At 41.2% G+C, this 15,524-nt stretch overlaps 2 protein-coding genes across 5 annotated transcripts in view; both read left to right on the forward strand.

Moving 5' to 3' along the window:
• Positions 1-3,632: 3,632 nt before the first annotated feature.
• Positions 3,633-8,051, forward strand: LOC306943425 (small ribosomal subunit protein uS19). The gene is made up of 4 exons (XM_079529738.1): positions 3,633-3,701; positions 4,233-4,318; positions 5,342-5,576; positions 7,880-8,051. The coding sequence occupies exons 1-4, from the start codon at positions 3,699-3,701 to the stop codon at positions 7,991-7,993; spliced, it is 438 nt and encodes a 145-aa protein (XP_079385864.1). The 5' UTR covers positions 3,633-3,698; the 3' UTR covers positions 7,994-8,051.
• A 651-nt stretch (positions 8,052-8,702) lies between these two features.
• LOC306943317 (dipeptidyl peptidase 9-like) overlaps positions 8,703-15,524 on the forward strand; it is a 59,257-nt gene continuing 52,435 nt past the window's right edge. Inside the window, exons 1-3 of one of the 4 annotated variants that reach the window (XM_079529563.1) lie at positions 8,703-8,861; positions 12,913-13,005; positions 15,061-15,299. In XM_079529563.1, coding sequence (XP_079385689.1) covers positions 12,950-13,005; positions 15,061-15,299 — 295 coding nt within the window. In that variant the 5' untranslated portion in view covers positions 8,703-8,861; positions 12,913-12,949. The remainder of the gene's footprint in view (positions 8,862-12,912; positions 13,006-15,060; positions 15,300-15,524) is intronic. The other 3 variants (XM_079529564.1, XM_079529565.1, XM_079529566.1) reach the window with 3 other exon arrangements.

Below are 15,524 nucleotides of genomic sequence, written 5' to 3' on the forward strand. Positions count from 1 at the left end.
AGATGTAACAATATTATAGTTTATTCTCTGTCGTGTAATCTATTCTACAGTATGCAAGAGAGGCAAAGCTTATAATGACGAGGGTGTGGATTGTGGAAGAATATTAAGCACCCATAGTGTCAGAGTCCAGAGTAACAGGAACGGATGATTGAGTATATGAGAAAGTAGCCTGCACAGCATGGGTCTTCAACAGGGACCCCTAGGAGTGTCAGTATTACTACGGGAGGCCGCAATCGGATTTGATTAATTACATTGTTACATCATTATATATTATTTATAATATATTTTAGTTTAAATGTCTGACAATACACATTAACATGAAGCCAACATATTATTAGCAAAGATGATATGTAAACAAAACACTCACTGTAAACAAACAGTCACTGTTGATAAATGACTGATATAACTGAAGATTCGCTTGACCACAAATTTAGGGGACCATGTTCAAACCCCCGGGCCAAACCAGTACCCTTATGAACCGCACATTCATGTACATTTAGTCGATTATGAATTTTGGCAGGCCTCGATGCCGTCGTAATGACTGTTTTTACACCGATCTACAAGCTCACAACGCATCGCAGCGCGTTGTGAGCTTGTAGATCTGTTATTTTCAGCATGCAACCTAGTGTAAAATAACTTATACTGGATCTCTTGTCCACTAGTCCCTTCCCTAACATTTTAGTCTAATTTATATTCGTCAACGAAATTGTCAATATATTTAGTCTTAGTTTTAGTCATCATAGCTTAGTTTTTCCATTTAGTTTTCGTCAGTGGAAAAAGGTAGTCGACGAACATTTTTCGTCTTAGTTTTAGTCGACAAAAACAACACTGCTTGACTGCACCTTTCAACACCATGGATGATGGTTAGGTAATGGGTGGGACAGAAAATGATGCTAAAAACAAGTAGGTACATAATATCATTAGCCTTATTTTAATTCTGGTGAAAACTGGCCCAATTTGGTAAGGAATTATGAAAACTCTATTTTGTTGGGACTCGGGACACCCAGCCTGAAATTGGGACAATGCCAGTCAAACTGGGATGTCGATCTTGTCACCATACACATATATGTCAAGAATGTTATTTAGATAGCTGGTCGTTTAGACAGATGCTACAGTAGGTTTGATGTGTATCTGTTATCCGAGTTTCTTTGAAGCACTACAATGTTCTCTTTGCATTCTTATGTGCTTATTTACCCCGTTGTTTGTTGACTAGGGCGCAGGGACAGAGGCCTCTGGGCCAATTAACTCTACTCCAGCTGTGATCAATAAAGCACCTGTAGACATTATATCATACAGGATTTACAAATTTATTTGGGCATGCTGTACTTGAATGGGTAAAAGAGTTCAGATTGTACGGGGGCCAGTTTCGAATTGCAGCCGTCCGTAGGTGCCCTTTGAGAGCGGTTTTGAAGGAGTCAAGGGATTCACATGTCTTAATGACTGTTGGTAGGGCGTTCCACATTTTGGTGGCATAGGAGCGAAAATAATTTAGTCCCTTGTTTGTGCCGAATCTGGGTTGTACATGGTTTGTTGCACTCCCTGCCAGGCTGGCAGCTCCTGGTGTCTTTGGCAGTGTCCTGCAAAGTCTCATTCTCCTTGGTGCACTTGTGTTTTATCAAGTCCAGAGTCAACACAGTATGTAATTTCATCTTTTCTTGCGATAACATTGTCACCCAGTTAAAGTTGGTGACAATGTTATCATAAGAAAAGATGAAATGACCTACCTGGGTTTCACCTTAGAGGCAAATCTTTGCAGTGATAAAATGGCAACTAAGTCAAACCAACCAAAGAACCAGATTTTTGTACAGGATCTCCTCACTGGCTCACTGGTCATGCAGTAAGAATACTTTGAAGACTCTAACAGGAGCACTCATTTGAGGTCTTCGACTATGCATGTACCTCATGGTACCATAGCGCCACAAACCCCCTAAAAACAAGGCTCCAGACATCCCCCAAAACTGGTCAGGCTACTGCTTGGCCTTATACTCCTACAACTTACCCCTACTCATTTTGGTTGGGATGGCTTTAGGGTAGACGACAATGGGCCTGGTCTACAAGATACGCTACACCACAAAGCCATGTACACTGTCAAACTACTTTGTAAACGCTTACGGTTTACGCCAACCACAATCACAACACCATGAGGGAGCTCCATTAATCACGTTCAACCCATATTAGGCTCAAACAAGGTGTTAAATTCATTCTGCGCCTATGCCATGAAAATGTGGAACGCCCTACCAATAAAGTAAAGTAAAATAAACCAAGTAAAGGAATGTGAATCCCTACTCTCCTTCAAAACTGCTCTCAAAGAGCACTTAAGGGTGCAGGCTGTGGCTTTGTGGTTAGAGTGTCCGCCCTGAAACTGGGAGGTCGGGGGTTCGATCCCCGGCCGGGTCATACCAACGACTGTAAAAATGGGACCCGATGCCTCCCTGCTTGGCACTCGGCATCAATTGGTTGGATCTCCTAATCAAATGATTCCCAAGCGCGGCACAGCTGCAGCTCACCACCGCTCCCTGGCTGCGGCTCACCGCTCCAAGAGATGGGTCAAATGCGGAGAACAAATTTCACTGCGGAAACGTGTGTGACAAATTGTACAACTTTGACTTTGAGTCTGCAATTCAAAACTGGCCCCAGTAAAAAGTCAAAGTCCCCCCCCCCCCCCCCCCCCTTTACTGTACATATTATTTATTTAGATTTCTAACCGTTTATATGAGGTTTTGTATGTCATTTCTGTTCTGATGAATTGAATATGAAGGACCCCAATGGAAGTTTTAACTAAGTCCTCTTCATAACAGACCTTGTACAGTTCAATAACTGTACTTTCCTGTGCTTTTTCTGAAAACTGTTAATAAAGTATTCAATCAATCAATCAATCAAAAACAGCCATCTATCAGGTTATTTTAGAGCACTTTGCTTCCATATGTTGACAATTTTCCAGCAGGATCTGACACCTGTCCACAGTGCCAAAACTAGTAGCCTAAATTGTGTTTTTCCCTTTTTACCTCCTTACATGATTTCATGTATATATATTTGTATGTCTCTAAATGTTCTGATGAATTGAAAAGGTGGACCCTGTTGTAAACAAGTGTAATGCTTTATCAGTAACAGTCTTTGTATTGAGTTGTGCTTTCATATGAAATGTACCCATTCTGCAAACTGTTAATAAATACTTCAATCAAGTGTACTGTCCATACATACTGTGCTATTAAACCAGTCAACTCGCCTGACCTGTTCACAGAGAATATTTGTTGTACACTAGTAGACTTTTTTTCTTTTATTTTGTGTGGTCTTACCCAATACCCATGTAATATTCTAATATTTTGAGATATGGATTTTTGATTTTCATGATGAGCTGTAAAAATAATAATAATAATAATAATAATACAAAAAGGCTTGAAATCACTGTATACGCAATGAATAGAGAATATATGAACATTTCACTTTTTGAATTAAATTACGGAAGCAAATATATTATGAACTTTTCCATGATATTCTACAACGATCTGTGAATCTATTTTCACATCTCTTTGAAGCACTATTCTATATTATGGTACAATAGCACCACCTGCTGGTTCAAAAAAGACTCACAGGACCGGAAAGGCTCGTGCTGCTAAACCGGAAGATTGAAGTATTCACGCGATATTAGGCCGGACGAGATTTCATGTAGCTCTCTTTCCCCCGGAATTTCAGGCAAGATGGTATGTTTCCAAGCCTTCGTAAATCCAATAATGTAATCCATCTTCATCTTAGCCATAAACGATTCTCACATGCTTCTTATGTATTACGTCCAGTTGCCCCACACCTCTGCGAACGATCGATTGCGGTATTATAGCGCAGAATGGCAGCTAAATCCCCATTATTGTTTGTGTTTTAGCCGATGGCAGCCGGGGTCGCTAAGCTAACCGTGTCGTGTAGCCGCACCGAGTTCTTTAAAATGGCTTAATATTATACATTTCCACCATAGCGGAGGGCCTCTACGTGGGTGAATACCTTCTTGGTTGTCGTTGTAGAATTGTCACATTTCCATTTGTAACGTAGCATCATGAATCCCGTGGTTAAAGATGATGCTGTTCATGAATTGAATACACAGTCAGGACCACAATGGAAACGGAGCCCCCTAGGGCATAGTCTGCTATCCTTTTCAACAATCATTGCAAAACGTAGGCTACCTCTGTACAATTTGCAAACTGTTAAAGTAATCACAAATGTTGGATGTGATCTCCACACAGGCTGATACTGAGATCAAGAAGAAGCGTACCTTCAGGAAGTTCACCTACAGGGGTGTGGACCTGGACCAGCTTCTGGACATGTCCTAGTAAGTGAATCTGTGCCACTCCCCCAAGAAGATGCATATATTCTCTGAATGTGTACTTCTGGTGATGAGTAGATGAATTGGTGGTGTGGACCGTGACACACTGACTGTTTCAACTGCACTATGCCACCAAGATAGCCATGTACCTGTCTAAATACTTCCTTAACCCGTTTAGACCAAAGGACCATTTTACAAATGTCTTCCTAAATCCTAAACGTTTTCTGAAAATCCTGTGTTTCTGTGTCGGTGGCGCCGCTCAACCTTTTTCATGTCAAGGACCCCCAGAATTATATGTAAATTGGCCATGGACCCCATGTTGTTCCAGGAACCCCCCACCCCAGAAGCAAAGATTTGAGTTAAAAGCATCCACTGGGAAATAATTCAAAGATTTGCGCCACATTTTCCCAATTAAAAAAAAATAGCAGACCTACAAGCTCGTAGCACGGTGCCGTGCTATGAGCTTGTAGATCTGCTATTTTTCAACAGCTAAAGTTTAAAATTATGCTTAAAAGTTAAAACGCAAAGGGGTTCCGGTCCTGAATGGGTTAATGTCAACGATGTCCACAATCACAACACCGGAGGCAGTTCTCAACACACCACGTGCAACCCAGATTCGGCTCAAACGAGGAATTAAATTCATGTGGCTCCTATGCCACTAAAATGCGGAACGCCCTACTAACGGCCACTAAGAAATGTGAATCCCTAGACTCCTTCAAAACCGCTCAAAGAGCTGTAAAAAAAAAAAGTAAAGTTTTTCCCATACTGTACATGTTAACACTGTTTTACTTAAACTACATGAGTTCCTGTTTTTCATACAAGTCTATATTTGTACATCTTTACATTGAATTGAATTGAAAAATGGAGGACGCTGATGTAAACAAGTCTTAGAGCTTTTCATGGCTTTGTCCTCGTAGCAGCTTTTGTATTGACTCGTGCTTTTGTTTGAAATGTACCCATTCTACGTGTCAACTGTGAATACAAATGTCCGTCAATCAATCCTATTTGCCCATCTTCCCCCCCCTCCAGTGAGCAGCTGATGCAGCTCTACTGCGCCCGCCAGAGGAGGAGGCTGAACCGCGGCCTGCGCCGTAAGCAGCAGTCTCTCCTGAAGCGCCTGCGCAAGGCCAAGAAAGAGGCTCCCCCCATGGAGAAGCCCGAGGTTGTCAAGACCCACCTGAGGGACATGATCATCCTGCCTGAGATGGTCGGCTCCATGGTCGGCGTGTACAATGGAAAGACCTTCAACCAGGTTGAAATCAAGGTGAGACACTTCGACTTGGAAGCCTTGGTGGTATTGGCTAGACTTGAAGAGGGGGGGGTTATGCATTTATGGTGGACAATATTTAACCCATTTAGACCTGAGGACGATTCTACAAATGTTTCTATGTCAGTGGTGCTCAGCCTTTTTCACATCAAGGACCTCCAGAATTATCTGTATTTGGCCACGGACCCCCATCTGAAAATATGTAGTTCCAGGGACCCCACCCAGAAGCAAAGATTTTAGTTAAGAACAGTCACTGAAAGAATTCAAAGATTTGCGCCACATTCTCACGATTTTCCAAAAAATAGCAGACCTACAAGCTCGTAGCGCGCCACTCTGTGGCGTGCTACAAGCTTGTAGTTCTGCTATTTTTCAATAGCTAAATATAACTTAATGCTTAAAACAACTGCCCAAAATGGGTTAATCAAACGGCAAAAAAAGAAATCTGATGGTGTGTTTTCTGTGAACAAATGTTCATGTCACTCGATCATTTATACTAGATAGGTCCTAGATGGGGTTCCAGGCGCGCCCCCCCCCCCCCCCCCCCCCCCCAGCTAAATAACGGCGAGTTGGTAACCAAATGGACCCTTACTAGAATTAACTATTGAGTGTGTAACATGAAATCAAATGCACCATTTGGTTTCATTTTACACTCAAGAGTTAAATTCTTGTTAAACATCTGCATTAGAGAATTGGAGTGTTGTTTTGATCAATGTGTGCCTGTTAACTCTCATGGTACCACATCGCTACAGCATGGAATTGTGGACAAAATCTTAACGACAACATATTCTAAGTCTTGTGACGAGGCTAAATCTCATGTGACTCAAATGCAGAATAAATAATGGGCCTTGTCATGAAAAGGGTTTGAGAAATACTGTTTTAGACCCTTTTCAGGACAAATCTTATATTGGGTGTCAATTGGTATGCTTAAACTTCAAATGGGAGCCGCTGTTCTCAGCCTTGTGCAGCTGTCTGTCATCCATCAAGAGTTTGTGCTCTCCTGACAGTCCACAGTGACTCCCTGACAATGACTTGTTTTGATTTATCAACATCTACTTTGAGACGTATGAACATCTGGTGTGCAATGTAATTAAAGGGCTACGTTGCAGATTGAAATAACAGAATCATTGCGGCCCTAATGCTGCGAGCATTTCGCTTCACAGAGGCTCCCTGGAAGAATTATTCCAGTCTAATCCAGAGCCTCCGAGGGTGAGCTCTCAAGAAAGACGCAATGCATAGGATGCATTGGTCAGACTTTCACATGGATGGTATCGTTCATGTTAAAAATTGACCAAGTGGTCCTTTCAGTGATTGCACATGCCTGCACAATACCATGCTCTTAGGTAGTGGTTACATTTTGTCTTTACTTTAAATTGTTTGTCACCACTGTTAAAGGCTTTTATTTGTAGGACTGCTATTCCAAGTTATCAACACACTAATGCCCATTGTTGACTTACTATATACACCCATACAGAGTTGGTTTTGTGGATTTGAATATATATATTTTTTTCCACAAAAGGAAACGTAACAATCGTAGGATGAACTGTCGCTTCAAGGAAGCATTACTGATGATTAACTGCAGTGTAGTCTGTCTCTGTAGCAAATACAATATTGATGGATAAATCAGAGTTCTCCTGCTTCTAGAGCCTTATGACGGTGCCTACGGCTACATGTGCCAGAATGCACACAGTTCTACAGTTATGGGTGCAGATAACCAACGCGAAATACACTGAACATCAAACCGGTTTGATGCGTTGGTGCCTTTTACATTCATTCCGCAGCTTGAACGTCTGCCCAACACTGGGTGACTGTAGTAAACTAGCCCATTTAGGCCTGACGTCGAAATTTAGAAAGTCTTTTTTTTTTTCCCCTGAAAAACCTCATGTTCCTATATCAGTGGTTCTCAATATTTCATGTCAAGGACCCCAAAAAGTCTATGTAATTGGCCGCCGACCCCCATCTGAAAACATGTTCCAGGGACCCCCCCCCCCCCCCCCCCCCCCCCCCCCAGAAGCAAAGATTTGAGTTGAAAACGTTAGCTCTGAAAGAATATATATTCAAAGATTTGAGGCACATTTTCATGATTTTTCTAAAATAGCAGACCTACAAGCTCGTAGCATGGCACTCGGTGCCGCGCTATGAACTTGTAGGTCTGCTATTTTTCAATAGCTAAAGTATAACATAATGCTTAAAACACAAAGGGGTTCCCGCCCAAAATGGGCTAGACTTGCTTCAGTGTTGAAGCTTTGGTGTATCAAATTGGTCCCTCCTGACATTGATTGTTTTGTCTCCTCTCTCTGCAGCCTGAGATGTGCGGTCACTACCTGGGGGAGTTCTCCATCACCTACAAGCCAGTCAAGCACGGTCGCCCCGGTATCGGAGCCACACATTCTTCCAGATTCATCCCTCTGAAGTAGAGGAAATGGCTATTATTTGTTGTATAAATAAATAAAAAATATTGGTCCATCACCACAACACTGTCCTGATTTGTGTGTTTTACTTGACAAATTAAATGGTGTACACAAATGTGCTTTGACTGCATCTCTGTATGGTTTGGTTGCTTTCTGAATTCGGTATTGGTAAAACATAAAACGGCAAGGAGGTACAGAAACACTTGGGCTAAAAGGATAAAACAAAGTCCCGAGGACTTGTTTCTGTTGTCGTCTTATATGTAGCACATCCCTGAACTGAATTAAATAAGGATGTTTCAAAATTGGCCAGTTATTGCAAAGTATGTGGTGGGTAAATTGGCATTTATGAATATTGCATTGAATATTTTGTCCTCTGCATATGGTGTAATAAAATATGAGTTTAATCAATGGATTTAGTCAAATGACCAACTAGGTGCTAATTTAATGTTCTTTGAGGAATTTCCGAGCTTTTTTAATTATTTGGGAGTTAGAATTGTGTTTTAACTGATACACACACAACAGCAATGATCATGTCCTGTGATGCTGCACAGATTGTTTTGACAGTATGCATGTATGTACTAAAAGTGCCCCAGCCTGTCAATTTGGCTACGACAAGTTGCGCATGTTGCGCAGCTTTGAGTCTCGCCAACGCCTGTTCTAAACGGCAGTGAGTGCGGCCCTAAAAAAGTGCCGATGCATCATCCACCGGGTTAAGGTTCCTCCCTAGTTCCTCCGCTTTCAGAAAGCAAAGCTAACATTTAGTATCTGGTCCACTCTGGGCCATGGACACAACCTTTAACGATTTGCAGAATTGTATTGATACCAAGCTAGTAAAACCGTAGGGCTGTTGTTAAAAGAAACAGTGGCCAGTTTGGTAAGTATTCTCCCCACTTCAGCTTTTTTTTTTCTTCCCAGGGACGCTGACTGTAATGTCAAGGTTTTATAAGGAAACTACCAAGTGTTAGCCTGCCTGCTAGGCTAACGTTAGCGTTGAAAGCAACGAAATGACAGATGAAAGCTGTCATGTCACTATGTCTCGTATAAGGAACATTGTTTTTGGGTAAACGTAACATCTCACACAGTTATTTTGAAAGAGGTTAGTGTTATCGGTATCGTTTGAATCCAAATAATGTATAGTGTGTTGTGCCGGTTGTTTTTGTGACAGGCTAAAGGTGCAATCCGAGAACAAAGATTTGTTGTGGAGCTAGCCGACTTAATATTAACGCTACCAGCCATTTACCACTTGCTCCCCCACCCATATTTGCTGTTTTCTTTTATAAGGTTGGATATCAATTCTGTCATACATGTACTTTACTAAAAACGGATCATGGTGGCCTGTCTGTATAAATCCAAGCTTCTGTTATGTAGATTTCAACACAGACAAAAAAACAACAACAACGAACCAGACACGAAATGGGCGTTCAGTTAAGAATCTAGGAAATCTGTTGTGAATTGTGATACGTCCTGTTCATTAATTATGAAGATACAATTCCTCTGGTTTAAATTCACCATTCTTAAATTCACACATTTCTTTAGTGGGCTGGTGCTTTGATATATATATTTATGGCATTATTTGCATGGCCTTGGTGTGTGATGCTGATTATCACTCTGCAGCACTGTTATCCTGTACAGTCACAATGTTTTATTTACGTACACAAGCTCAGTGTTTCCTATATAAATATGTTTCTGGTTCTACGGCACCACAACACCACACAGGCTTACAATACATGTTTACCTAGCCCGTCTCCGGACCCCCCGGGTTGAGCTCCTTTGGACCTACCACGTAGGGTCCGGTCTCACCGGCCTCAAGCGACATGGGATGCCATCTGATTTCCCCTGACTTAGCCCTGTGCTGCGGTGTGGGTGTCACGCTGACATATTCCAAACGAAGCATATGAACGCTATAGGAGACAACGAACCATCTGACCCCCCCCGCGAACGGCTCAGAAGCCGTTAAGTATTTTTAATGTTTGTACGACCGTTTTGGCAGCTCTGAAATTCTCTCTTGTTGACATCCCATTGTACCGCCTCTCGGCATCTCGGTTGGCTAGCAGCGCCTCCCTACGCGCCTCGTAGGCGCAGCTAGCCAACCGAGATGTCAACAAGGAGGGACCGAAGAGAGAATTTCAGAGCTGGCAAAACGGTCGTACAAACATTAAAAATACTTAACGGCTTCTGAGCCGTTCGCGGGGGGGGTCAGATGGTTCGTTGTCTCCTATAGCGTTCATATGCTTCGTTTGGAATATGTCAGCGTGACACCCACACCGCAGCACAGGGCTAAGTCAGGGGAAATCAGATGGCATCCCATGTCGCTTGAATCCGGTGAGAAGGAACCCTACATAAAGTCATCAAAATGTCAGAAACTTTAACGTAGGGTTCCGAAAGGAGCTAATGTTTACCATACTCTCGTAGTAACAACATACTGTATGCACACACAGCACTGCTTTTGTTGGGTGTAGACTAGTCAACATAGGTATTTGTTCTGCTTTCATTTCTATCTTAGATTTGTGATGAGTACTGTAACTTCAAAGTTGGCTTTTCCTATTCCTGTATTTCAGGATAGAAAAACGGCAAATAAATGTTTCCCATGCCTTCAATGTCACCTTCACCCGGGATTTAAAAGCAAATCGTATTTACGAGTGTGTAATCAGAATGTCTTATTCGATCATTTTGTATCATTTCTCCTGACACTTTTTGAGCACCTGGGACATTTTCTTTTGGCAGTTTAATTCAATGTATTTTTTGTCCTATTCATTGCTAAAAAAATATATGTTTGAACTTAGGCCTCACAACAGCTTGTGTCCAGACTCGAAGCCAAGGGTGTAATACATAGTGCTCAATGTACGCCATGTAAATGCACCATTTTACGCCAACATCGTCATGTTTTGTTTTGTTATGAAGATTGACTTCTTTTGATTGTCATCTTCCACCTGGCCTCAGTTGTGAACTGACAAGAAATTTTAAGTATTTTCTTTTAGTAACTCTTCTCCATGAACTGTGTTCTATGAAGTTTGACTCAAAGGAAGTAGCCTTTGGACTTTGGAACTGCTCATCTTTAGTGAGGAATAAATAGATAGAATGGAATCTATTTTAATGAATAGCACTGTCCTAAGACGGGGGTGGCTGTTTCTTCAGCTCTTTATCCGACCTAATTATTAATCAACAGACCCTCATGTGACATGCAACATGTCTTGTTTCCTAGTTGTAGCTGTGGGCAGGTATATATAACAAACTGTGAATCCCTGTTGTTCAATGAGCCAGACTGGGTTTCCATTGCATCGACAGGTCATGTGCATTTTGGCTCCTTTTTACTCGAGTAAAAATCTGTCATACTGCCTCATTTGGTAACGGGTACGGTCGCCCCTAAACCATCTCGCCCCTTTTTTTCCGTCGACCTCACGCCGACTGCTCGGTCCGACGGTTCTTATATTCTTTATTTTGTTTAACTGAAGGACCTATAACATCAAATTCAACTTTTTCAATTTCTTTTGTGTTTTTGGGGCTCCCATATGTGTTTTCTATCCCCACAAATAACCAATTTTGAACAATCAGGCTTTCATATCATATGGGTGCTTTAATGGAAATTGCTCTAAGGAACAGCTCAACTGATTTTGGCCTCATCGTGATGTCATCAATGTCACCCTACTTTGAATAATTCCTCCTCTTCTTCGTCTTCAGTTCCAAATCTGCATTTCCACTTTGTTTACAATGTCCACCATTATTGATTTTCCAAGCTGGCATGGAATGGAAACAAGCCTGGTTTTATCTAGCATCAGTATTATAATGACTCAAATATTAAATAATTTGCATATCAGCACTCCCACCACCTCAGGACATTGTGGTACTGCAGCCAAAACTGCTTTCAAAGTCCAGAAAGAAATAACAAGGACTGGTTATATCAGAGTGGTGATTGAGGCTCAAACCATTAGAAATAACTTTGAGGGACATAGACAATATGATATTAAATATTAAAAGCCGTTTTAAAATGCATGTTATTTGCGCTTTAACTGAGAATAAGGAATACATTTAGGTTTAGGCATAGTTTTACTGGGGTTAAGTTTAGGTATAGGGGTTAGGTTTAGGCATAGTTTTATTGAGGTTAAGGTTAGGAATAAGGTTAGGTTATTCCTAACCTTGGTGTTTTAAACATTATGTTATAATTTAGCTATTGAAAAATAGCAGATCTACAAGCTCATAGCGCCACAGAGTGGCGCGCTACGAGCTTGTAGGTCTGCTATTTTTGAAAAATCGTAAAAATGTGGCGCAAATCTTTGAATATATATTCTGTCAAAGTGAATGTTTTTAACTCGGGTCTAAATGGGTTAAGCATAATTTACTTAGGTTACTTTAGGAATACCAGGCCGTGCAGTTCCGCCGGCTGTACGCTCGGTGGCGAGTTGGTAAAGGGGCGAGTCGTTTGGTATTGCCTCATTTGTGTATATATTCTGTTTGAGCAACCAACTCAGAGATTAAAATAGGGTGCATTTTGCATCCCAAAACACAGTTTATAGTTAAGGGACGCAATAAAACAACGACTTCTGCATCCACGGGATGCACTACTACTATACTGTTTTTTATTCTAGTTTATTTTGCTAGCTTTAGTTATAATAATCATTTCTTCTGTTTTCTACATGAATACAGTATAACCACATTATAAATGGCAATTTGTAAAAATGGCAAAATATGACTCCTAACGTCGTTGAAGTGGGACTCAAAAAATGTCCCTGGGACTCATCTAAAAGACCATCCCTGCATCCCGGGACTCATTACATTGAAAACCTATTTACATCACTGCAACTACAGATTCTGCATCCACAGAACAGTTTTGACAATTCTTAATATAGACCCAGAAGAATTGTAGAGAACTCTATGTCTTGATGTCTACAGTTCTAATTCATGATTTTTGTTTTATTTTTTACTTGTAGGTTGCAGAAGCTGGTGAGGCTGGTGTTTGACCAGTGAATGCATAGAGTTAAGAAGGTCAAGCTTAGTGATAATACAGAAGGTATTTGGAACAGGTAGAGTATGAAACGGTGTTGTCTCTATTGTTCTCTCAAACACCTTTTTTGTAGCCTTTTGTTACTAAGGCCGGCTTTACACTGCAGTCACTTCAAGTAGGATCCGATCCCGGTCATTCACACTACCGTTTGCAAGTGCCCAGATCCGATCTGTGCATTCAGACTGATTTTAACAACTCAACGCAAAGCCGCCCTGCATCGACATATCTGCTTTGGTTACCGTGGTAACCAACAACAATCTAACAAAACAGTTAGGAGCGCACATAGTAGGGAGGTGCTGACCACGGGAGAAAACAATTTAAAATAGAAAGGCTCGTAGTCCCGATGCCAAAAATATTTTTTTATTATAAAAAATTATTATTGTATTGTATGTATGTATTATTTAATACATTGAGAAACAAGTACTGCCGTAGCAGACAACACGCAGCACTCCAGGTTAAAACAAAATCCTTCTAGGTTCAAGGCTCGAGATATAAGTTGAGGTGAAGAAAATGCCAGCACTCATTGTATGTCCTTTGCATGATTTTATTTACCTCTGACGACAAGAGTCATTATACAATACATTAAAAAGTATTTTTGGCATTGGGACTACGAGCTCTCCTTTCTATTTTAACCAACAACTATCTGACATTGCAGATAGGACCGCGTGTAGCCGTTCTCATATATCCTCATAAACGGCCTTGTTTCTGTACATTTAGAGAAGTTTAGAATATTGTACGGAGTAACGGAGGCATCCTCCAGTGTGTCTCCTCCCCAAGTGACAGGATCGAGGAGCGCATTGTCATTTCACATCCTACCCGGTTTGCATTTAACCGCACCCCCCACCCCCCTCGGAATTCCAATAACTTCTTCATATCGCGTTAAATAAGAACTGTGTTCCAAAAATAAACAAATTATCACAGCGGTTTGACTCAAATGGATATAAAGAATCAACTGACTGAGAGAAAATTCTAATGTTACTGCCGCCGAATTATTAACATTTTCGCTAGAAAGAGACTATCAAATATGAGTGACTGACTGCTTATGAGACGATTTAAAATTAAACTTTTTCGACCCTGGACCAAGGGATGAGCGAGTGACGTCAGGACTTTGGTACAGATTTCACCATCTGTCCGCTCCGCTGTAGTGCTGACATAATGAAGTGACATTATTCCTATAAAACAAACGTGTGTTTCAATATTGTTTTCCTCTCTTTTCTGTCCTCTCGCTTGTTTTCTTTTGCTCTCGTTTGGTTGTTTTTCTCTCTCTCTTGTTTGTTTACTTAAATAAAAATGACGTCACGTTAGTAGCGCTCGGGTCGCGCTGCGCGTGACGTTTGGACAGTTTGATATGTGACTCAGGTCACTTCATGTGGTCGTTGCATTCAGACTGAGACAGATCTCCTCAGATCGGATTTAAATCGGATTTGAAACCACCTCTGGATGTGACTCAAGTCACATTTTGAAAAAATCGGAATCCATGTGACCTGTCTGCATTTAGACTTATTTAAGCAAATCGGATTTCTATCTTGAAGTGACACAGATCTGATTCAGGCTAGATTCAGGCTAGATTTGGCTGCCAGTGTAAATCAGGCCTAACACACCTGTGTCACCTTAGCTTTTAACCCATTTTGGGGCGGGAGGAACCCTTTTTGGTTTTTTAAGCATTATGTTATGCTTTAGCTATTTAAAAATAGCAGATCTACAAGCTCATAGTGCATTTAATATAAATATTTGAAGTTTTTCAGAAAACTTAGGTCAGGATTTAGAGGCGTTTTTAGAATCGGCCTCAGGCCTAAATAATTTGTGAAAACATATGCAAATCAGATTATTTGAATGATTATATTGTTCTTTCACAGCAAACGGTTTGAACTCATTTGTTTGCTTCTGGGGGGGGGTCCACTGGAACAACATATTTTCACATATACCTTTTAGTGCACTCGACATGAAATAATTTGAGAACCACTGCTAGGAACATGGGTTTTTTCAGAAAATGATTTATAGAAGACATTTGTAGAATCTGGTCTGGCGTCTCAATGGGTTGTTAAAGGAACACTTCCTTCTCTCCCTCCTCCAGCTGTGTGACAGTGAGCATGACGGCTGTGGACGGCCTTTCGGACAGCACGGAGGTGGTCGAGATGGAGGACGTGCCCACCCAGTTCTACGTGGAGAAGCACTCGTGGGACGGCATTCGCGACATCATCCACTCCAGCCGGAAGTACTCGGGCATGATCGCCAACAAGGCGCCGCACGACTTCCAGTTTGTGAAGAAGAAGGAAAAGCAGGGCACCCACTCTCACCGCTTGTATTATCTTGGTAAGTCACACGATAAAACTGTTGGGACACAACGGGGTTTAGAATAGGTCCGTTCATTGATAATAGAAAGACAAATTACAATCTGACTCAAGCAGTGTTTTTTTTACAGCAAATTTAGATTTTAGTTTTAGTCTCTTGAATAGTTTTCATTTAGTTTTAGTCACCTGGAAGAGTGTTAGTCTAGTTTTAGTCGACTAAATATCATAAGATGTTAGTGGACTAAAT

The sequence above is a fragment of the Electrona antarctica genome (genome assembly GCF_951216825.1).
Source record: "Electrona antarctica genome assembly, chromosome: 19".
Lineage (NCBI taxonomy): Eukaryota > Metazoa > Chordata > Actinopteri > Myctophiformes > Myctophidae > Electrona > Electrona antarctica.